The sequence below is a fragment of the Poromitra crassiceps genome (assembly GCF_964638095.1).
Source record: "Poromitra crassiceps genome assembly, chromosome: 26".
NCBI lineage: Eukaryota > Metazoa > Chordata > Actinopteri > Beryciformes > Melamphaidae > Poromitra > Poromitra crassiceps.
Genome location: NC_139640.1, coordinates 800,278 through 824,493, shown reverse-complemented (window position 1 = coordinate 824,493; position 24,216 = coordinate 800,278). Strand labels below are relative to the sequence as shown.

The 24,216-nt window shown below is 42.9% G+C and overlaps 1 protein-coding gene across 3 annotated transcripts in view; it reads left to right on the top strand.

Moving 5' to 3' along the window:
* The window catches only part of usp5 (ubiquitin specific peptidase 5 (isopeptidase T)), a 32,210-nt gene that overhangs the window by 3,330 nt on the left and 4,664 nt on the right, over positions 1–24,216 (top strand). For 2 of the 3 annotated variants that reach the window (XM_083661295.1, XM_083661294.1), the window contains exons 6-16: positions 2,570–2,754; positions 5,447–5,541; positions 10,452–10,642; positions 10,795–10,866; positions 16,671–16,758; positions 20,365–20,490; positions 20,572–20,725; positions 21,561–21,732; positions 21,834–21,922; positions 22,282–22,467; positions 23,488–23,631. In XM_083661295.1, coding sequence (XP_083517421.1) covers positions 2,570–2,754; positions 5,447–5,541; positions 10,452–10,642; positions 10,795–10,866; positions 16,671–16,758; positions 20,365–20,490; positions 20,572–20,725; positions 21,561–21,732; positions 21,834–21,922; positions 22,282–22,467; positions 23,488–23,631 — 1,502 coding nt within the window. The remainder of the gene's footprint in view (positions 1–2,569; positions 2,755–5,446; positions 5,542–10,451; positions 10,643–10,794; positions 10,867–16,670; positions 16,759–20,364; positions 20,491–20,571; positions 20,726–21,560; positions 21,733–21,833; positions 21,923–22,281; positions 22,468–23,487; positions 23,632–24,216) is intronic. The other variant, XM_083661296.1, reaches the window with a different exon arrangement.

Sequence of the window (24,216 nt, the reverse complement as noted above, 5' to 3'; positions counted from 1 at the left end):
GTTGTGCACACCGGGTAGTTTGTTAGGTTAAGTTAGTTAGGGTAAGTACATACATAAGTGCCTGGGTAGCAAGCAGACGGCGGTATTTGACAATTTAGCAGCTAAATCATAGATTATTGAAAGATATTCCATATTCCAGACTGAAATGCTATAACAGAAGTAGAGTATTGGCCAGAATGACATGAACATTTGGACACTTATTCAGCGGGTATCTTGCATGTTGCGTTCAGGTGCACTGTAATTTTTTTTCTTTCTTTTTTTTTCTTTTTTTCTCAATTCCATTGCGGGCCACATGCAGCCCGTGGGCAGCCAGTTGAGTATCACTGCTTTAGTCTATACAATGTCAAAATAATGACAAATGGCCATTAAAAGTTACCCAAATAGAGCCCAAAGTGATGTCTTAAAATTGTTTACTTAGTGTAGCAGCAAAAAAAAACACACACACAAAGTATAAGAAGAACAACATCAAATCTGCATTTGTATTTGTGAAGCTGATAAATAATAACTGCACGGTGGCGCAGTGTTAGCGCTGTGGGGCATGGTGGGTATGCCTGTATGGACACCCGACCAAGCCAGAGGTAACACGGGGGCTCGAACCTGCGACCCTCATGTTGGTAGACTGGGAATCTACCACTACACTACCTGGATGCCCGTGAAGCTGATACATTTTTAGTTAATTGACCATACTCGTTTTGGCAATACACTCGTTATGATGCGCTTCCTTACAGATCTCATTAAACAGATGCGTTCACTGTATTGTACTGTAAAACATATAAGAGGACTTACAGAACTGATGGTATCTCTGCCTCTACATACTGTAAAACTTAGCCGAGGTGTTTATTAGGGTCAGCAATGAAAACGTCCAGGCGATCAGGCTTTTATATTCAGGATCCATTGATATATTGATGCACTGAGCAAACTCTTGTCTCCAATAACTAGGGGTGTCACGGTACACAAAAGTCACGGTTCGGTACGTACCTCGGTTTTGGGGTCACGGTTCGGTACGAATACGGCACGGTACGAAAACGGGGAAAAAAAGCAACAAATCCCAAATTCTGTTTTTTTCCCTTTGAATATGTCTGAATTCTGCTTTTTACGCTATTTATACCATCAGAAATAGTGTCTAATATGTGGGAATGAATAAATGTCCACTATTTAATAAGATCTAGGCAATCCACACAAAAAGGTTTTACTCTAGAGCAGTGATTTTCAAAGTGTGGGGTGCGCCTCCCTCTCAGATGTCTGTATTCCAGCTGTTTGACAGGGCAAAGGCATTTCCCCCCACTTTAAATCTTTATTGTACACAAGTTTGTAAACAGAGCGCATGTGTGGAGTAGCCTAATACTCCCACCAACCCCTCCCCCTGTTGTATTTGTTTTATGTAGCATTTGCGTTTGATGTAAGTGTAACGGCGTTGTGTAGGTGGTACTTGCAGCAACCCATGTTAAGGGCTTGTCCAGGGGTGGATTCGAACTGCCGACCCTCGGCTTGGGAGTCCAGCATGTTAACCGCAACACCAAGAGAGCTAGCTCCCTTGGCGGAGCTGGTTAACATGCCTTTATACCTGGGGAGTGAGTTTAACCAATCCACTCGCTACCACTCGGGACTCACGAGGAATCCGCGCTGATTCAACTCGGTTACATAAGCACTAATTTGGAATCCTATCTAAAAGCGGCCACTAGGCGGCAGTATTTCTTTAGTCAACGTCAAAATACCTACATGTTAAGTAGAAGAAGAATAAAACGGCAGAAGAAGAAAAACTTCTAAACCCTGTTGAAAGATACCCCCACTGTCTGACAGACAACGGGGTGGGTTTCACTTTCCCAGTAAGTACGGGAAAGAACCCTGTCAGCGCCTTAACGTTATTGGATGTGAGTTTTGTTTAGCATAATATGATTACGTTCGGTCATCTAATGGATTATTGGAACATGACAAGGAGTCATCCCCTCTTCCTTGCTTGTCTGCATCCGCAGATGTCTGGTTGAGTCTGCTTGACCGCATCACTCATCCCACGCAATATAAGTTGCTTGTTTACAAGTTAACAGCTTTGTCAGTGTTATGTAACGTTTAGCCGCAACGCGCAACTATAAAGGACTTTGTCGCGGCTACGTAGCGTTACATTGGCAAGCTTACCTCGTTGGCTTGATGATGACAGAATTTGCAAAACAGCTTATCGCCACAAAACGTCCCATTCTGTGAACGCGGATTTCTATGGCCCTTGTGTTGTTTTGGTGTGTCTTCTTCTGTGGCGTTTAATTCAATTCAATTCAATGCCATTCAAAACATTCAAACAGCGTTTAGGTGCTTCTGGATTTGACGTATTCGTCGTGTCGTTTCACGTATCGTGAAACGAGGTACCGTGAGGGTCGTACCGTAAATTCACGGGACGAATACATGTACCGTGACACCCCTACCAATAACAGAATATTTTGCCCAGGTTAGAGATGGCGGTTTTATTTGTCAAAACTTAAAAGGTCTTCCAGGGTTGTACAAGAGTCAGACTATTCATTTAGATGAGGAGTTTATTGGACGTCGTCGTCTTATGGTACTTGCCGTTTCTCCATTATAGGGGCTGGCGGTGTGAGGTGTGTGATCTGCAGGAGAACCTGTGGATGAACCTGACGGACGGGAAAATCCTCTGTGGCCGCAGGTATTTTGATGGCACTGGGGGAAACAACCATGCCCTGGTCCACTTCCAGCAGACTGGACACCCACTTGCTGTCAAACTGGGCACCATCACCCCCGACGGAGCAGGTAAGGACATGGCATAACCACCCAGGGTTCCCCACGGCTCCTTTCAATTTAATTCAAAATACTTTATTAGTCCCTTGAGGGGCCAATTTAAGGCAGGTACATTGCAAACAAAAGCAGTAAACCGTTTCATTAATACACATTTAATAATAAAAAGAGAAAGAACAGAAGATACAGATGTGACAATGTTAGAGCAAGGATTATTTTACAGCTGGGCAACAACATCCAACACCACCACCACCATAAATCTACAGTACAAATATACATCTATAAATATAAATCAGAATCTATCGTCAAATTGCGAGTGCATGAGTTAAAGGATGGGTTTTCCGTGGGGAATATGAATATATATTAACACATTCACTGCCAGCCGTTTTTTTTTTTACTGTAGGTAGGTTCTGCCAGAGGGTTTTTTTGAGGATTCTGGCTCATCTTTCAAGACCCGAGGATTCTTTTCTGCTAAGATTTTGTGAACACACAATATCTCAAAAGAACTAATAGAATGTGTGCTTTCTCTGTCTAAAAGAGTTAGTTTGTAGAGTTAGTAGTTATGTAAGCATTAGCAGTTGAATACAGCATGGTTTCAGCGTCAGAAAAATTATTCTGAGATAAACGGCTTTTTGTGAAATTCGATAGAACAGTCACTTTAACCATTCATTTTTGGCATCAGTAAGACGTCAGACATCTAAACAATAGTTTTGAACAGTAATTTCCTCCATAACAGCAGGAAACCCCCCTCTGCTTCCAACTCCTCCCTCCGTGTGTGTCTTCTTGGCTGCAGCGGCCGTCTCCAGTCTCACTGCTTTGCTGCTGCTGTGCCTGTCTGCGCGGCCGCTCTTTGAGGAAGTCTGGATGGACTCGCTCGTTTCTTGGAGTTTTGGTTGAGAGCTTTGATGAAGCTTTTGCGATTCTGGTCATATTTATGCTGCGTGTTTCAAAGTGTGTTCCACCCGTAATCTATTATGCAAATTTGCAATCCCGCACCGCCAGCAATCAGCGCGAAAGTGAAAGCGTTTTCGCCATCCATTTTACTGTATGAGAACGGCTTCCTCGCGCTTTTCCCTCCAGTTTTGGCTCGCCTCTTTCTACTGTGGAGAGACATGTCGCCACTCAGTGGGTCGGTAAAATAGATTATACACATTCAATACCTCCAATTCTGGTATAGGAGACGTAAAAGGGTTAGATCAACGTCCCACCGTCAAAAAAAAAAAATCGTTTTTTTTTTTACGTAAAAACACGTCATTGGCAGTGAACCGTTGGATTTTGTTTGACGTAAAAACACGTCATTGGCAGTGAACGTGTTAAATCTCACGCCCCTAAGGTTTTCGAATCCGTTGAAATTTTTGAAATTGGTTATTCACTGCCATGCCTATCAAGCATCTATCACATTATTTCCATGTCGCTCTGACGCAAAACGCGTCAGAGCGACAATCCCCGCCTTGCGGAAGTCGTGCACCTATGAACTACAACTGTTGTTGGCCATGGTCCCGCCTCTAGAGGTCCTCCACGCCCCTTCAGAGGCCTTGACCAAAAACAAAAAGGCAGCCATCTTTTTCAACCGCCTAGCCTGCTGTAGCTAATATTAGCTTTCCATAGTTCCTTGCAAAGAGACCGATCTCGGGAACGGAAGCACGTACCGACACGGGACTGGCGGCATTGGAAAGCTCGTCAAATTTTACATCTAGTAGTAGGTGGGTTGAAGTAACGAAATCAACGCTGAGCAATGTACCCGTTTTTACACATTTTTACAGAAAATAGTTACAACATCAGATGCGCGTAACTCCTACGAAAATGCCTTAAAATGCACGAATCTTTTTTTATGAAGACATCTCCCGACATATATACTTCGGTTTAAATTTGGTGCAATTTGGAGGCAATTTTATTTTCGATTTATTTCTTCTTCTCGATATGTTTTATTGTCGAAGCCTTCTTCTTCTTCTTTGAGTTTTATGGCGGTTGGCAAACATATATGTGCATTACCGCCACCTACTGGAGTTTGATATCAGCCAAATGCCTGAGGGGTGGGCATGAAAACGAAGGCCACGCGAGCCCAGTGCATTGTGGGAAATGTAGTATTTCGAGTCCCCACACCCGCACCTCCCCCCCACCCCCCCCCCCCCCCCACACACACACAGAGTGGATTTTGGTTGATATCTCTGAGTAAACCTCCAATTTCAAAAATTTCAATGGATTCGAAAACCTTAGGGGCGTGAGATTTAATATATATTCATATTCCCCACGGAAAACCCATCCTTTAAGTCGGCTATAGAGTCAAAGTGCGAGTGCATGTTATAAGTCTAAGGGCCTGTGTCCACCTAGCGTCTTTTCCTCAGGTCCAGCGTCTTTTTTCAATTGTTTCCAATGGGGGGAGAGCGTATGCGGGCGCACACGGACGTCTAGAGAAAGTGCGCAGCGCCCGGCGTCTATTTTCAGAGCGCTCCGGCGTTTTTGTGCGCCCGGCTCCCAGCTGAAAATATTTTAACTTTTCAGAAAGAAGTCCTTGAAAATCCTTGAATTTTATGTTTTAAGAAGGTGCGGGAACGCTGATCTCCTGCGGTGAAAATGTAAAATATCTATCACAGATGCACACATATCGAGTCTCTTTATTCATGACCATTGTTGAACTGCATTATGTGCATTTGTCTAAATTAAAATGCTTCCTCGATTGCTTGCTAACCCTCTGTGATATGTCCAGATGTGTATTCCTACGACGAGGACGACATGGTCCTGGATCCAAAGTTACCAGAGCACCTGTCTCACTTTGGCATCGATATGATGACCATGGAGAAGGTAAGAACCTCGCATTTCTCTGCTGCTGTGTAAATCTTAAATGTGCCCTGTACCCACTATTCCAACTGCTTTTCTATCTGATCATGTTTTTCAAGGGAAAGGTACAGTGCTGCTTGCCCTAGCCCCATGCTTTATCATTTGAGTGTGACAGAATGACTCAGAGATAATGGATTTTTCCCTGTTGGCACATGTCCAGACACTTATGGCTGGTTCTGCCTCATAGTCGAGCTGCCATTTATGAGATGGTATTGGAGAGGGCTCTCGTCTGGAATTCAGTAGTAATGATGGATACAGCCAGTACCTCTTAGGAAACCAACACCAGGGCTCGACATTAATGGCTGCCCGGGTTGCCCCGGGCAACCCCCCCCAAAAAATGGCAAACATTTCTCAGTACAAAAAAATGTACTGCAGCAAACAGTAAAATATACACCAAATAAATCTGTTTAAATACTTGTGAGTGACATACATGTGACATTTTACAATCGGAACGATGTTACTAATTACCAGTCGGAACCTACACGTGCGGTGTGTTTAACAAGTAGCCTACTCGGACAGGTGGGTGCTCGCTCGCACACAATCAACACTGGCCGCAAGACGAGCCGTGAAGATGTCAAATGTCAGATGAAGTCTGGCCGGGTCAAAGCCCCGACTAATAATGCTACCCTGCTGCGTCAGCATCGACATCACAAATCGACTTTCGAGATGATAATTCAAGCGACGAGGAACAAGACCCGCCCGCACAGAAACAAAAGACGAGGGGATTTGTTAAGTCATGGGAGTGGAGTGGTGAAATACCCCGACGGCGTCTTTGAACGGGACGGAAAACGACTGCCAAGCATGAAGCCTAAATAAAGAACGGATCAGATCAGGCATGCAAGAGCTAGGCCTACGTCTGCTCTAACGTTATTAATTAAGTGGAGAGAAAAGAGGTGGGGGGGAAATACTATTAGTTTTGCCCCCCACTTGTATATTCCTCTACTAGTTCCCTTGCCTGTCGCGTATGATACGATACTGGGTGAGCGAGAGAGAGTGAGGGATTGCGGCGGGCCAAGGCCGCTTCTGGGCCTTTTGGGGCCTGCAACATCTTAGAGTGGGGGCCCCAAACCACTGTCGTCGTCATAGTATCCCTGATTGAACATGAATGAGAGGCATAGGCTACTTCATTATCAATAACGCTTTTAATGAATAAATTAAGCACAATATGTAATATGTATCTACCGTAATATGTAATAACAAGAAATATATGAAAATGAAAGTTCACAAATATTAGTTAAACAAATCCTTTCAGTGCAAATGCATTATAAAAACAAAAAATAACTAAGATTTATTTAGAAAACGAAATTACACAAATGTATTATTATTATCATTATTACTACTACTACACCCGGTGCGCGCACTGAATAGGCATATTATATTATATACTATAGACTATTATACTTTTCTGTCACATCGTCATTATTAAGCCGGCTTATGACTACCGTACATAGTATCTTAAAGCAGCTACGAGCAACTTTTTCGATTGTTATTAAACAGTATAATTCCAATATTGATGCATCAGATCTTACCTATAATAGTAGCTGAGACCAAAGCCGTGTGAATCGGAGATTGCTCCCTTAGATGATTATTAAGTCTGTGTCTGTCTAAACTCGCGTCAACAGGGGGCTCTCTCTCTCTCTCTCCTTACCGCCGGACCGGATAAACGCGGAAGTGAAACCCGGAAGTGAAACGCAGCTGCCTGCCTTCATCCGTTCGCGCTGCCTAGCAACGTAGCATAAACAATGTGAACGCCACGCATACTCTCGCGAACATCTCTCGTTATATTCTAACAGGTTTTTTGGAAGTCATTTTGTGGTTATGGCCGAAAGTGGCTGCTGCAAACCGTTTCATTTCACTTCCTGATCTGCCCTGGCCACAGACAGACTTAGCCTAGGTAAACCCAGCCCCCACGTGACCTGCTCTCTCAGTTCCCAGTCACTATCTGAGAACAGGTCTGAGAGCAGGTCACGTGGGGGATGGGTTTACCCAGGCTAAGACAGACTAACACTGGCCGATTCACTCGGGCTTCAAGCGAGACTACTCTGCGTTGGTCTCGTCTACTATTAGAGGTAAGATGTGATGCATTGATATTAAATTTATACTGTTTAATAACAATCGAAAAAGTTGCTCGTAGCTGCTTTACCGTAATTACCGTACTCAAAATATAAGGCGACTAAAAATGGCAACCATATTTTTATTCGGGCAACCAAAAGCTCCTGCCAGGTTGCCACTCCGGCAACCACTTTTAAAAGTTAGCGTCGAGCCCTGAACACTTTCCAAAATGACATTTGATCAAACATTTGTCCTGTTCTTCTCCCCTTAATCTTCTGTTTGACTCTCATTTTTAATTGCTGTGTCTCACTTATATCTCATGTATGCTCTTATGTTTACGCCACATCCACATGATCCTGTACTGCCTGCTTTCCCCCCTCAATTACTTTCCTCCTCACCTGTTTCTTCTCCAACTCCCCGCTGTCTTTAATTTGTTTGCCACAGTCTGTTTCTCATCTTATGCCAAGCACAGACTACACACAACTGTGGAAAACCTAAGATATGGGTGTCTGTCTCTCACTGTGCATCATTCTGTTGTTTCTTGTCTTGCCAAAGTAATGGTGCGCACACTTAACGATATGGCACGGATGGGGGTGAAGGGGTGTTGTGCTAAAATGAAGCTTGATCAGGAAGGCCGGCTTGCAGCCCTTACTGGGTGTGCACAGTAGGGATGTCACGATAACTAGAATTTCTAGTTCGATACCCATACCCAGGAAATATCGATACTCCATATTCCATATTTACAGCCTATTTGACTTTGGCAACATTGTGCATTTATTGGATTAGAAAAAACTGTCTTTGAACTTTGAATATATATTTGAACTGAAAAGGATAAATAAATGTTAAAAAAGGTAAATGGACTAACTAAAATACATTATATATACCGTAAATTCCGGACTATAAGGCGCACCGGTCTATAAGCCGCACCTTCAAAGGTGACTATTTTTTTCTTCTATAAGCCGCACCGGTCTATAAGCCGCGGGTGTTTTGATGTTTAATTACCATATGTAAGGCTTCGTGCACAGAGGGGATTGTCGGGAAAGAGATGGCTGTTTGGGGAAGCTCCCATTTATTAACATTTCAACAAAACAAAAGTCAGGTCACTAATCCCCAGACAAAATCACACATTGTGAGATGCTTAAAAATCACCATCGGCGGGAGCTGCTGTGCAGCCAAGAACACAAGTGAAATTCGTTCTCTCGTGACCTGTGGTTCTCAACGTGATGGACGATTCACCTTTCTTGTTAACAGTCCTAGTGAGAGGCAGGTCGAACGTCAAAGGCACTTCATCCATATTTATGATCTGCTCCGGTCCGATGGAATATTCCTTGATCTTTCTTTGTGTGAATTCGCCGAAGTTTGTAATTTTCTCCTGGTAGTCGGGAGGGAGTTGCTGACACAGTCGTCCGCGCCCTGACGGACAGTCCCTTTCGTCTCGGGTTTGTGCATGATCCTTTGCTGCTGCTGCTGTTGTTGTTCCTGTCTCGCTACTGTCTCAGACATGGCTTTCAGGCTCAATCGCCGCCATCGTCGTAACACAGCCAGTTCTCCATCTTTTGAAGCATGATGTTAGATTACAACGAGCTAGTTGTGTGGCTTAGCCTTCCAAAATGTTGCTGTTAGTTTTTTAGAATGTAATACATAGAATTGGGAATGTTACATTCAATTTCATTCAGACTGTCTTTCAAGCTCAATCGCTGCCTTTTTCCCCCCGGAGCGAGGGAGGAGGGAGGGTGTTTTACCGTAGTGGCTGAGAGAGAGTAGTGGCACAGTGCTCCAATCAGGTCGCGAGGCACATTTTTTGCAACATCATCCAATCAGGGTCTCGCTCTCATAATGTCTGTCTTGCTCTCGTTCTGCCTCATACCAACATCCATAGATTTTGGAGGTTCCCGAGTGGCCGTTTGCTGGAAAAATCCATAGATAAGACGCACCGTTATATAAGCCGCAGGGGGCAAAAAAGGCCAAAAAACGTGAAAAAAGCCGCGGCTTATAGTCCGGAATTTACGGTATATATATATATATATATATATGTATATGTATATGTATATATATATATATATATATATATATATATATATATATATATATATACACACATGTATATATATGTGTGTTCTGTATACCGTAATTTCCGCACTATAAGCCGCACCGGAGTATAAGCCGCAGCAGCAAAATTGCCTGTTTGTTACATATATAAGCCGCACCGGACTATAAGCCGCAGGTGTTTTAATGTTTTTTTTTTTTTTTTTTTTTTTTTTTAAATTGTGTTTTAATGTTTAATTACCATATGTAAGGGTTCATGCACAGAGGGGATTGTCGGGAAAGAGATGGCTGTTTGAGGAAGCTCCCATTTATTAACATTTCAACAAAACAACATAACACAACACCACCTGTGTTTTTTTTTACAGTGCACACAGTGTCCACGGTGTGGTGAAAAGAGGGCAAGAGAGGAAATTAAAACAGAAGTGGATTTATAGTTAGAAAGAGTGCTAAAAAGAGAGAATTCCGTTTTTTTTTTTTTTTTTTTTCGAAAAAATCCATAGATAAGCCGCACCGTTATATAAGCCGCAGGGCCAAAAAACGGGGAAAAAGCCGCGGCTTATAGTCCGAAATTTACGGTATATGTTTTGGGAGTTAGTTGTTCCCCAAGTTTTTTTTTATTGGTTAAGTGGTCCTTGATCTGAAACGGTTTGAGAAACACTGGACTGGAGGCAGTGTCACACTAGAAGATGGAAATTGAGTGTAACGAGTTGAGAATTCAGTCTATCTGGCTATAGCTGAATCGGGTATTTTTCTCTCTTCATTGTCATCCCCCTCAGACCGAGAGGACCATGACAGAGCTGGAGATCGCTGTGAACCAGCGGGTGGAGTGGGAGGTGATCCAGGAGTCGGGAACCAGCCTGAGGCCCCTGTCTGGCCCCGGCCTGACCGGCATGAAGAACCTGGGCAACAGCTGCTACCTCAACTCTGTCATGCAAGTGCTCTTCACCGTGCCCGACTTCCAGAGCAAGTCAGTACCTCGTCTCTCTCTCTCAGAACCTGCTACCTGCTCCTATGCCTCCCAGTCGAGTTGGCGGTAGCAAAGCAGTGTGAATCTTTTTAATATAGTCTGCAGTGACGATATTTCTACTGAATGTAAATAACTTGTTTCATGCCTGCTAGGTATGTGTCTAACATTGACAAGATCTTTGATGAGGCCCCAAGCGACCCCACCCAGGACTTCAAAACCCAAGTGTGAGTGCCCTCTCCTAACTTCCACATGAGGAAGTTACTACTCTGCCGTGTAGTTGTTGTCTGTGACTTAGCTGTCTTACCAGTAGATGTCACAAAATACTCGTCAGTGGTAGGTAGGGCTGCCCTCGACCAAAGATGATGCTGGTCGACCAGAAATCGACCACAGCTCCGACCAATCGATTGGTCTAAAAAAAAATTGCAGTGTACCTTTTATTTTTTGCAGTGTACTTTTTTCTTATTTTGTGCAGTGTACTGACTACTGAGTGCACTATACACCCGATAGCTGATCATTATAAATAAAAGCTATTTGCAGCGTTGTAACGTTACCGGAATGGACAGACTGATCAGCGTGCTGTGCAACACCTGGCCATATTCAGCTAATGGGAAACAGCTTTGAGTTGCGTGTGTGATGGTTATGTAACGTTAGCACACGTGGCATGGTTAATTAGTTGGCAGAAAGGACAGCTAGACAGCTTTTGTGATTTATTCCAGTAACATCTTATGTCTGTCTAACACTACCGGAGTTGGAGTGTATCTCAGTGCAGTCTCACTGACGACTGTAGTCTCAACTCATAAGGTGCGTAGTTAGTAGTTAGCCGCTCGTTAACAGCTGATGGTGGCTGCGTGCTGAAACGTGTCCATTGTTTGTGCTGATAGTGAGCCATTTAATTGTTAATTCCATCACTCTGCTGGTTGCTCTCCTTTCAGTCTTAGCCTACTAACTATTAGCCTGTCTCTCTACCCTGGATCACTTCATGTGTGCTTCTAGAAAAGGTCCGTGTTGCAACTTGCTTCCGCGGCACGTTACTTCGTTCCGGATCGCTTTTCTTGTTATGAAATTGAATCTCTCCTATGAAATTATTAAAACCAGCGATCGTTCGACCGACGTGAATCTCGTCGACCAAGAGCACGTCGACCGACCAATCGATCAGGAGGGCGCAGCCCTAGTGGTAGGCAGGGAAGTCGTGTTTGATAAAATGCTACAATAATCCAAAGTCTCTTCACTGGCCTCAAGATTCGATTCGATTACGATTCAGAGGGCTACGATTCGATTACGATTCTCGATGCATCTCGATGCATCTTAAATCGATGCATCACTTTTTTTCCCCAATACATGATTTCTTTTTTCTCACTTTCTTTTTTCTCACTGTGTGGCTACTTTTAACACGTTAATTGCCAAGAACGAGTTGAGTCGTCAAACACAATCCAGCTGTTCACTGCCAACGACGAGTTGAGTCGTCAAAAAAATTATTATTATTTTTTTGACCGTGGGATATGCATCTAACCCTTTTACATCTCTTATATAATTATTGGAGCCACCGAACGTTTACAACCCATTCCACCGACCCACTAAGTGGCAACAGTGCTCTCCTGACTAGAGGAAGGCAAGCATTTTTTTAACTTGTCATGCCATTCTCACCCCAGCCATTCTCATGAAAATGGATGGGGGAAAACGCTTTCGTTTTCCCGCTGATTGCTGGCGATGCGGGATTGCAAATTTACATAATAGATTGGTGGAACACACTTTGAAACACGCAGCATAAATATGACCAGAATCGCAAAAGCTTCTCTCAACCAAAACTCCAAGAAGCGAGCGAGTCCATGCCGACTTCCTCAAACAGCGGCCGTGCAGACAGGCACAGGACAGCAGCAAAGCAGTCAGACTGGTGACAAGCTTGTGACGGCCGCTGCAGCCAAGAAGAACGCCCACGGAGGGAGGAGTTGAAGCAACTCTCCCTCTCGCTCTCTCCCTCTCTCTCTCTCTCTCGCTCTCTCTCCCTCCCTCCCTCTCTCTCTCTCTCTCTCTCTCTCTCTCTCTCTCTCCCTCTCCCCCTCTCACTAGGATTAAACCTCCCGAGAGGGAGGGAGAGAGAGAGAGAGGGAGGGAGAGCGAGAGGGAGGGAGAGAGAGCGAGAGGGAGGGAGAGAGAGAGAGAGAGAGAGAGAGAGAGGGAGGGAGAGCGAGAGGAAGGGAGAGAGAGAGAGAGAGAGAGCGAGCGAGAGGGGGAGGGAGAGAGAGAGAGAGAGAGCCAAAAATGAATGGTTAAAGTGACTGTTATATCGAATTTCACAAAAAGCCGTTTATCTCTGAATATTTTTTCTGACGCTAAAACCATGCTGTATTCAACTGCTAATGCTTACATAACTACTAACTCTACAAACTAACTCTTTTAGACAGAGAAAGTACACATTCTATTAGTACTTTTGAGATATTGTATGTTCACAAACTCCAAGCAGAAAAGAATCCTCGGCTCTTGTAAAATGAGCCACAATCCTCAAAAAACGGCTTGGCAGAAGCTACCTACAGCAAGAAAAAAACGGCTGGCAGTCAATGTGTTAAAATAAAAGTGCATTTGGAATTGCATTGTATTATGATCCATAATTAACTCATTGAGTGCCAGCCACTTTTGGAGAACGGACGCTCCCAGTGCCAGAGTTTCAGAGCGTTTCAGTAATTTCTCGAGGCCCACAGAATATTGTGTGATATTACTATGTAAACACCGAACACGCCCAAAGAACGATGAGACTCTATTGTATCATCAGCAAAAAAAAGTTTATTGATACCATTTTCCGTTCTTTAGTTATGAGCCAGAGAAGATAGGTTGTTTTCAGCGTTTTCAGGCGTTTCAAATTAGAAGCTGAGTTATTCAGCCTTTTGTGAAATGAAGCATTTCAAGCACATTCACTGACTCTAGCTAATATTTTCTGATGTAGTGACGTGGTGTAGTTGTGTGGTGCCCTGCGTGCCCCACCCCCCTCTCCCCCCCCTCAGCTGCAAACTCCTCCCCACACTAACACACAGCCTCACGCACCCAGCGTCTATTTTCGGAGTGCTCCGTTTTTGTGCGCCGGCACCCAGCGCGACACGGAAAAGCCAAACCGGACTGCTGAGAATGGTTTGGCTTTTCAGTGTCGGGTGCTGCTTTTCTGGCAGCTAATCGTGTGGAGAAACTATGCAGACAGACAGAGGCAGAGGGGCTCAGTTGTGGGAGCGGATTGACTGCTGTTCGCAGCCAACGTCAGCTGCAGCCAGAGCAATCTATATGGCTCTGGCTGCAGCATGAGCGGTTTCTCTTTCATCACGGGGCTTTTTCCTGCTGTTTTCCTGACATTTCTCTAATCTGGAGAGCACTGTCGCCACCTAATGAGTCCGTAAAATAGGTTATACACCTTCAATAGCTACAATATTTGTACAGGAGATGCAGGAGGCTTTGATCCACGTCCCACCGCCAAAAAACGCATTTGACGTCGATCGACGTCATTGGCACTCTACGTCACTATTTACTTTGACGTCGATCGACGTCATTGGCACTCAATGAGTTAAAATAAACAACTGCATGTACTTCCACTATAGTTTATTTGATTATTAAAAAAAAAAAAAAAACGATTTTTGACATTTGTGAATCAATGCAGAATCGTGCACGTCCGCATCGCGATGCATCTTATAATCGATTATTTTTGACTCCCCTATTGTGCACGCACACTACAGTAGGTGAAAGAAACCTTCCACATAAATCCACACATTGTGCCAGCTGTTGAGCCCTAAAGCCGATTACCGACTCCTTTCCAGGCGGCTGCTTTTTCAAAACGTCATTCCAGCTTTTCTCCCTGAATCTGACCGCTGTATTGATATCTGCAGTGCCAGACAGACTTATCTCCACACTTTGCCTCACATTCTTTTAGCACCGTGCCGTTGCAGGAGAAAAGAGATTAGCTCTTGTTGTGTCTTATCTAAAATGACAGAGGCTCTCATTTTGGAAAACAAAAGTGAAACTTAGGCCATGTCCACACGGAGACGGAAGCTATCTTTTTTTTTTTTCGTTTCAGAAAAGTTTTCCATAAACATGGAAACGTTTCAAGAAATGTGTGTATCCACATGAAACCACTGAAACCGCTGTAGAATAACAGAGAATAAGACAATCTCGTCAATAATGGCATACAACCTCTAGGGGCGCACAGTCTATAATGTGTATCTCACTGTAGCAGCAGCTTAAACCCTTGGCTTTGCGGGGAGGTTTGCCATGTCATGAATAACATGATGAAACCTACAGTATACAGGCAAATGCAGAGCTGTTCAGCAGGGCTGATGGTCTCCCTGTAGCCTACAATATAGAACGTTAACTATCGGTGACATTCCTGATATCATCCACTTCCATGATCTTTAGACATGTTGCAAACACATCCCAGCGTATTGGCTGCTCCTGCACATCACAGCACAGGCTAAATGATGCAACATAAATATACATTATATAAACTCATGGCATAAATGTGTTTTTATTGGAAAAAGTCGCCTCAAGTAAGCTAAAGTCTTGTTGGAGTGGACACGAGCGGATATCACATGCAACCTGTGTGTTCCTCAAACCTCTCACTTCCCTATTCACGTTGTATTTACGAGGGCTATATATAGGGCAAGAGAGTATGTTGGTTACATTCAGGGTTTACATTTAATTTCATTTCATTTTGTCCAATATTAAAATATTCCAGAATTGCATGTTGTATTAAAAATAAATATAATTTCTATCTAACACGTTAAGCCTGATTTTGTTTGTGTTATTGTAAAAATGTAGCCGCCGCTAAGCCTTCTGGGAAATATCCGATGAAGGGAGGGGAGGGGTGGATGGGAAGAGGCAGCTGTGTGGAGCCCTGAGGATGTTGTAGGCTACACGCTGTTCTCCGTGTCCACTTGTTGCTGACGGTGGTAATAGAGGAGCATTATATTTTGCTGCAAGATCCCCACTGCTGTAGCACGAACGCTACTGCCATGATTATTGTTGCTGGTGGAGAGAGGTGGGGCTATGGCGTCATCGTTTCAGGAAAGATGCGTATGGGTTGTAAACACGGAAATGCAAGGGTGGCGTCTTCAGATTTAATCACTCTGGGACCCGTTTTGAAAAATTAGCGTATACTCCCAGAACGTATAGTCCCAGAACGCGGTTCCATCTGGACGAAACGTCTATATGACAAAAAACTTTAGCGGATACACCTAAACTCGTCTCCGTGTGGACATGGCCTGAAGTCTGTTGTGTATGTGCCTGCACAGTGACTTGACACTCTAGTTGTCTCTGATGTGTTTTAATTGCTCGACCTTGGATATAAGGCAAGTAAGTACAGTGTAGGTGTTACCGGTGTTACGGTGGTGTGGCATACACCGATTACATAACACGCCTACCGGTAACACCGTTCATTTTGATGGAGAAAGAAACAAAAGAAAAAACTCTGCCCGCTCAGCGTGCGCTGGTGTAAATTACAAGCGCTACCTCCTATCCAGGGTGGCTGCACTGTTCCTCATATATCTCTGGTTAGACAGACCAGCAAGTTATTCAATTCATGTTGGAATATGTGATCAAACTTTTGTAAAAAAAAACGCTGTCGTCCCAATTGGTTGCGTATATTTGCTAATATTACTGGTGTATTGTACAATCGGCCTACCAGTATGACATGGCGACCTGTACAATCTGCTTCAACTTCTGACATCGTGAATAGGACATTTTTATTAATGAGAATAGCTACTCGCCTAGATTTAGAATGGAAATTCGAATATGATCGGCCTATCCATCGCCCGACTCTAAAATGGTTTGTTGACATGTATGTGAAGCCCTAATTCTAATGAACTTTCTCCCCTTTTGCTGTTGTGCACAAACTTTCGTATTCCCACCAGAGATAAGTCCCCACTCTGACTAGGCATGCTATCATTTATTTGGAAGCCAAAAATACATCTAGGCTTATGTCCAAATCCTCCTCCTGTGTGAGATTCTGTTATGTTGTCGGGCGCACACTGATGTCAGCTTTGCTTGTTTACCACAGAGCCAAGCTGGGCTATGGTCTGTGTTCAGGAGAGTATTCCAAACCAGCACCAGATCCCACCGATGAACCCAGCGCATCTGAACCCAGGGTAAGAAGAAACAGTCATTTACAGTAACCCAGGGTAAGAAGAAACAGTCATTTACAGTAACCCAGGGTAAGAAGAAACAGTCATTTACAGTAACCCAGAGTAAGAAGAAACAGTCATTTACAGTAACCCAGGGTAAGAAGAAACAGTCATTTACAGTAACCCAGAGTAAGAAGAAACCGTCATTTACAGTAACCCAGGGTAAGAAGAAACGCTCATTTACAGTAACCCAGGGTAAGAAGAAACGGTCATTTACAGTAACCCAGGGTAAGAAGAAACAGTCATTTACAGTAACCCAGGGTAAGAAGAAACAGTCATTTACAGTAAGCCAGGGTAAGAAGAAACAGTCATTTACAGTAACCCAGAGTAAGAAGAAACAGTCATTTACAGTAACCCAGAGTAAGAAGAAACCGTCATTTACAGTAACCCAGGGTAAGAAGAAACAGTCATTTACAATAACCCAGGGTAAGAAGAAACAGTAATTTACAGTAACCCAGGGTAAGAAGAAACGGTAATTTAAAGTAACCCAGGGTAAGAAGAAACAGTCATTTACAGTAACCCAGGGTAAGAAGAAACAGTCATTTACACTAACCCAGGGTAAGAAGAAACGGTCATTTAAAGTAACCCAGGGTAAGAAGAAACAGTCATTTACAGTAACCCAGGGTAAGAAGAAACAGTCATTTACAGTAACCCAGGGTAAGAAGAAACGGTCATTTACAGTAACCCAGGGTAAGAAGAAACAGTCATTTACAGTAACCCAGAGTAAGAGGAAATGGTCATTTACAGTAACCCAGGGTAAGAAGAAACAGTCATTTACAGTAACCCAGGATAAGAAGAAACAGTCATTTACAGTAACCCAGGGTAAGAAGAAACAGTCATTTACAGTAACCCAGGATAAGAAGAAACAGTCATTTACAGTAACCCAGGGTAAGAAGAAACAGTCATTTACAGTAACCCAGGGTAAGAAGAAACAGTCATTTACAGTAACCCAGGATAAGAAGAAACAGTCATTTACAGTAACCCAGGATAAGAAGAAACAGTCATTTACAGTAACCCAGGGTAAGAAGAAACAGTCATTTACAGTAACCCAGGGTAAGAAGAAACAGTCATTTACAGTAACCCAGAGTAAGAGGAAATGGTCATTTACAGTAACCCAGAGTAAGAAGAAACAGTCATTTACAGTAACCCAGGGTAAGAAGAAACAGTCATTTACAGTAACCCAGGGTAAGAAGAAACAGTCATTTACAGTAACCCATGGTAAGAAGAAACAGTCATTTACAGTAACCCAGAGTAAGAAGAAACAGTCATTTACAGTAACCCAGGGTAAGAAGAAACAGTCATTTACAGTAACCAGGGTAAGAAGAAACAGTCATTTACAGTAACCCAGGGTAAGAAGAAACAGTCATTTACAGTAACCCAGGGTAAGAAGAAACCGTCATTTACAGTAACCCAGGGTAAGAAGAAACCGTAATTTACAGTAACCCAGGGTAAGAAGAAACAGTCATTTACAGTAACCCAGAGTAAGAAGAAACAGTCATTTACAGTAACCCAGAGTAAGAAGAAACAGTCATTTACAGTAACCCAGAGTAAGAAGAAACCGTCATTTACAGTAACCCAGGGTAAGAAGAAACGGTCATTTACAGTAACCCAGAGTAAGAAGAAACGGTCATTTACAGTAACCCAGAGTAAGAAGAAACAGTCATTTACAGTAACCCAGGGTAAGAAGAAACAGTCATTTACAGTAACCCAGAGTAAGAAGAAACAGTCATTTACAGTAACCCAGGGTAAGAAGAAACAGTCATTTACAGTAACCCAGGGTAAGAAGAAACAGTCATTTACAGTAACCCAGGGTAAGAAGAAACAGTAATTTACAGTAACCCAGGGTAAGAAGAAACAGTAATTTACAGTAACCCAGGGTAAGAAGAAACAGTAATTTACAGTAACCCAGGGTAAGAAGAAACAGTCATTTACAGTAACCCATGGTAAGAAGAAACAGTCATTTACAGTAACCCAGGGTAAGAAGAAACAGTCATTTACAGTAACCCAGGGTAAGAAGAAACAGTCATTTACAGTAACCCAGGGTAAGAAGAAACAGTCATTTACAGTAACCCAGGGTAAGAAGAAACAGTCATTTACAGTAACCAGGGTAAGAAGAAACAGTCATTTACAGTAACCCAGGGTAAGAAGAAACAGTCATTTACAGTAACCCAGGGTAAGAAGAAACCGTCATTTACAGTAACCCAGGGTAAGAAGAAACCGTCATTTACAGTAACCCAGGGTAAGAAGAAACAGTCATTTACAGTAACCCAGAGTAAGAAGAAACAGTCATTTACAGTAACCCAGAGTAAGAAGAAACAGTCATTTACAGTAACCCAGAGTAAGAAGAAACCGTCATTTACAGTAACCCAGGGTAAGAAGAAACGGTCATTTACAGTAACCCAGAGTAAGAAGAAACGGTCATTTACAGTAACCCAGAGTAAGAAGAAACAGTCATTTACAGTAACCCAGGGTAAGAAGAAACAGTCATTTACAGTAACCCAGAGTAAGAAGAAACAGTCATTTACAGTAACCCAGGGTAAGAAGAAACAGTCATTTACAGTAACCCAGGGTAAGAAGAAACAGTCATTTACAGTAACCCAGGGTAAGAAGAAACAGTAATTTACAGTAACCCAGGGTAAGAAGAAACAGTAATTTACAGTAACCCAGGGTAAGAAGAAACAGTAATTTACAGTAACCCAGGGTAAGAAGAAACAGTCATTTACAGTAACCCAGGGTAAGAAGAAACAGTAATTTACAGTAACCCAGGGTAAGAAGAAACAGTCATTTACAATAACCCAGGGTAAGCAGAAACGGTCATTTACAGTAACCCAGGGTAAGAAGAAACAGTAATTTACAGTAACCCAGGGTAAGAAGAAACAGTCATTTACAGTAACCCAGGGTAAGAAGAAACAGTCATTTACAGTAACCCAGGGTAAGAAGAAACAGTAATTTACAGTAACCCAGGGTAAGAAGAAACAGTCATTTACAGTAACCCAGGGTAAGCAGAAACGGTCATTTACAGTAACCCAGGGTAAGAAGAAACAGTCATTTACAGTAACCCAGGGTAAGAAGAAACGGTCATTTACAGTAACCCAGGGTAAGAAGAAAGAGTCATTTACAGTAACCCAGAGTAAGAAGAAACAGTCATTTACAGTAACCCAGGGTAAGAAGAAACAGTCATTTACAGTAACCCAGGGTAAGAAGAAACAGTCATTTACAGTAACCCAGAGTAAGAAGAAACAGTCATTTACAGTAACCCAGGGTAAGAAGAAACAGTCATTTACAGTAACCCAGGGTAAGAAGAAACAGTCATTTACAGTAACCCAGAGTAAGAAGAAACAGTCATTTACAGTAACCCAGGGTAAGAAGAAACAGTCATTTACAGTAACCCAGAGTAAGAAGAAACAGTCATTTACAGTAACCCAGGGTAAGAAGAAACAGTCATTTACAGTGGATTTACAAGTCTGGGCTTTAACAGATGTCCCTAGAACTCCCAGACATGAACAAGAACACGGTCCAGCTAATATTAATTCTTACTCCTGACAAATCCTGCTTCCACTTTGTTTCCAGGGAGACCAAATCGGCATAGCAGCAAGAATGTTCAAAGCACTCATTGGGCGGGGCCACCCAGAGTTCTCCACCAATCGGCAGCAGGACGCGCAGGAGTTTTTATTGCACTTCATAAACATGGTGGAGGTAAAGTTGAGCTCAATCTGCCCCTCTTTTTTTTTGGTGCCCAGCACTTTTCCCCCCTACATCATCTCCTTTCATCCACAGAGAAACTGTCGCTCTGGGGCCAACCCGTCTGAAGCCTTCAGGTTCCTGGTGGAGGAGAGGATCGTGTGTCAACAGTCACAGAAAGCAAAGTACACTCAGCGGGTGGATTATATCGTCCAGCTGCCTGTGCCCATGGACCAGGCCACCAATACAGGTGAGAGGCTGATGGGGTGCTAGCGCTAACGAAAGCTGTGCGTTGCTGACATAGTGTTTGTCGGCCTCTTTTTAGTAGGGCTGGGTATCGTTAAAAGAAAAAATCGATATCGATACCGGTTCCTGAACGATACTTTTTTCGATACCGATTTTTAGAAAAATTCATTTTAACAAAAATAAAACTGCATTACACATTGAAATTATGATACAAATAGTTCGTTTTTAAGTTTTACAGCAGAAAAAAAACATACTGTATTTAACATAACTTTAAGTTGTCTAAACTTATTGCCGTCCCTACAAAAAATATTGGAGTACTACAAAGGAAAGAAATGTAAAACAAATAAATCCGTACAATAGTTTTTAGTGCAAAACTGGAGAGTTGCAAATCAGTGTTTAATGCTCACTGACGCAACAGAACGCTATTCTTGTCCAAACTGACGAGACAGCTCCACTTCATGCATGGAAGACAATAGTTGAGCATTGACTAGCCTATCAATATAGCCTTAATGGCACAAAGTGAATCCCATTTGTATTCAACAAGCTATCATGACATCAGCGTTTGTCAACGAGTTGCTAAAAATACACAATGCCTACTTGCGCATAACGTTAAATAACGTTATGTTAATTGTGATCAGAGATGGTGAATGCGTAGAGTGCTGTTGTAATAAGGTAATTGAATAGGGATTTTGTATGTGTTGGACATTATCCTTTTTTTTAAATAGGGCAATTAAGTGAAGGAATTCTGTGTAGTTTCTGAGTCTGCCCTGTTATGTCACTCTCCATGAGTTTGCATCCCGGAAGATCTTTATTGTGTCCTCCTCCTTCCGCTTTAACAGAGGAGCTGCAGGAGGCGGAGCGTCGGCGCGAGGAGGCGGACCCGTCAGCAGGCCCCGCCCCAACAGTGCGGGCCCAAATCCCCTTCACAGCTTGCATGGCAGCTCTCAGCGAACCAGAGGTCCTTACAGACTTCTGGAGCTCAGCTGTGCAGTCCAAGACCACTGCTACCAAGTAGGGAGAAAGAACAGCCGTGCACGTACTAGTGAAAATTTTCTCTGGAACAAATCACAAGATGTGTTTTATTAATGTCAGTTTTTGTCCCCATTTGTCAGAACAACCCGCTTTGCCTCTTTCCCTGACCACCTGGTTATCCAGATCAAGAAGTTCACCTTTGGCCTTGACTGGGTCCCCAAAAAACTGGGTGAGCAACGGTTTATATTGATAAATATTGTCTTCAACAGGCGAATATGTTGCTGTGCACAAACCTCTGAACTCCTACCAGAGGTGGGCATGTCTAGTCGCTGATGAGGCATTTCAATGATGTTCAAAATGATCCTCCTGTGAGGATGTTGAGGTATTGCATGATATTGCCTTTTTACCCGCAATAGCCACTGTCAGAATGAATTATATTGGAATGCAAGCCACAATCGTTGTTTCCTTGGAGAAAGTATGGACATTTGAAATTGAAAATCTGCAGGAGCCCAGACAGTAGTAGGTGATGGATAATTGGGGGGCGGTGGGAGAAACGTTTTAATGGTGTTGTGATTTTGTCGTGTGCAGACGTGAGCATTGACGTTCCCGACACTCTGGATCTGAGCGCGCTCCGTGGCACCGGCCAGCAGCCAGGGGAGGAGCTTCTGCCGGAGGTGGCCCCGCCCCCTCTCATGACCCCAGACGTGGAGGTCAAAGGTATCCTGGGTTCCCACGGCAACGAGGAGGACGACTCGCTCTACTCCCCACTGCTGTGTCAGTCTGTCTGTCGTTTCTGCTCTTTTCCTCCTCCCTCCACGATACCGTCTTTTTGTCCACCCTTTACTCGTTTGTTCCTTTTCACCTTTTCGTTTCTCTTCTGTTTTGCACGTGACTTTGTGTTACTCATGATTTGGTTACTTTTGTCATGTTGAAATTGTTCTTTTTTGAGTATATAACTACCGTAAAACTTCAATTAAAACTAAAAGCAGTGTCCCAATTAAAGGCCATGTCCCTATTACTGGCCGGGTGTGGCTACACGTTTTGACAAATAAAAGCTGCTCTCAATTAGAAAAAGAAATAGGCTTTTATCCTTTCTAATGTAGGCTACCAGTGTTTTGATACGGAGCGCTCTCTCTCTCGTCCTCTCCCCTCATCCTTTGCTGTTCAGAATTATGCACGCATTACGCATGGATCTATCATGGAACCTAACCACGGAGTAATTCTGAACACATTTCTGTCATTCAAATTTCTCTATAATCTGCAAAGTCAGCTGCCAGAGCCTTCTCTCTCTGTCTCTCTGCATGAGGTTGGCCTATAGGTACGCTCTCAGAGTGAGATAAAATGAATGATTTCTATCATTAATGTTATTCAAGTTTAAAAAAAATATATTTATACTGGTTTAAATAAACAATTTGGTAGTATTTCCCATTTTTGCTGAGCACGAGTTTTGTGTGTAAGGAATTATAGGCCTGAACCATATAGAAGCCTGTCCCAAATATAGACTGGTGTAAGTTCAGTGATTGAAGGGAAATAAAAGCCCAGGCTATTAATTGAAATTTTACGGTTAAGTATTTTAATGTTATTTTCATTATTCTACCTCGTCAGAAGAACAATTATATATTTTTTTATTTTTGTTGAAACAAAGGATGTGCTCAGGGACACAAAAAGCAGGGCGATTATGTTGTTATAATTAATAAAAAATGTAAAAAAGTGACATCCTGGTGAAATAAACTTTACAGAGGGAGTGTACTTCCAAGTAATTGAACCCTCTCTCCTCCTCTTTGTCACACTCAGCCCCGGTCCTGGACGACTCCACTGTGTCCCAGTTATGTGAAATGGGATTCCCACTGGAGGCCTGCAGGAAAGCGGTGTACTACACTGGGAACACTGGCATCGATGCTGCCATGAACTGGGTCATGGGCCATATGGATGACGCAGGTGGGTAGATTCAGATTCATTTATTAAAGGAACACTCTGCCCATTTTCAACCAGCTTTGTATCATTAGAACATCAGTAGTATATCTGCAAACTGTTTTGAAGTCTGTCATTTAATTTGACAGTTATTGAGTGTTAAAGTGTGGACCAGTGACATCACTGGTCCACACTAACTCAAATTAATAACTCATTAACTCAAATCAACTCTCAATAACTGTCCAACTAGATGAATGATGAATAGTTTGACAGTTATTGAGAGTTGATTTGAGTTAATGAGTTATTAATTTGAGTTAGTGTGGACCAGTGATGTCACTGGTCCACACTTTAACACTCAATAATCGTCAAATTAAATGACAGACTTCAAAACCATTTACAGTTTTCTGATATACTACTGATGTTCTAATGATACAAAGCTGGTTGAAAATGCGCGGAGTGTTCCTTTAAGGACTGCACAACAAAGTCGGCAGAATTTGCTTTCGGTACAGCAATTGTTGTAGCACATGAATATTGTGTCAGCATAAGACATTACAGTACATAGACAGACATATGGCAATATAAATACATAAATACAGAACATTCAACATATAC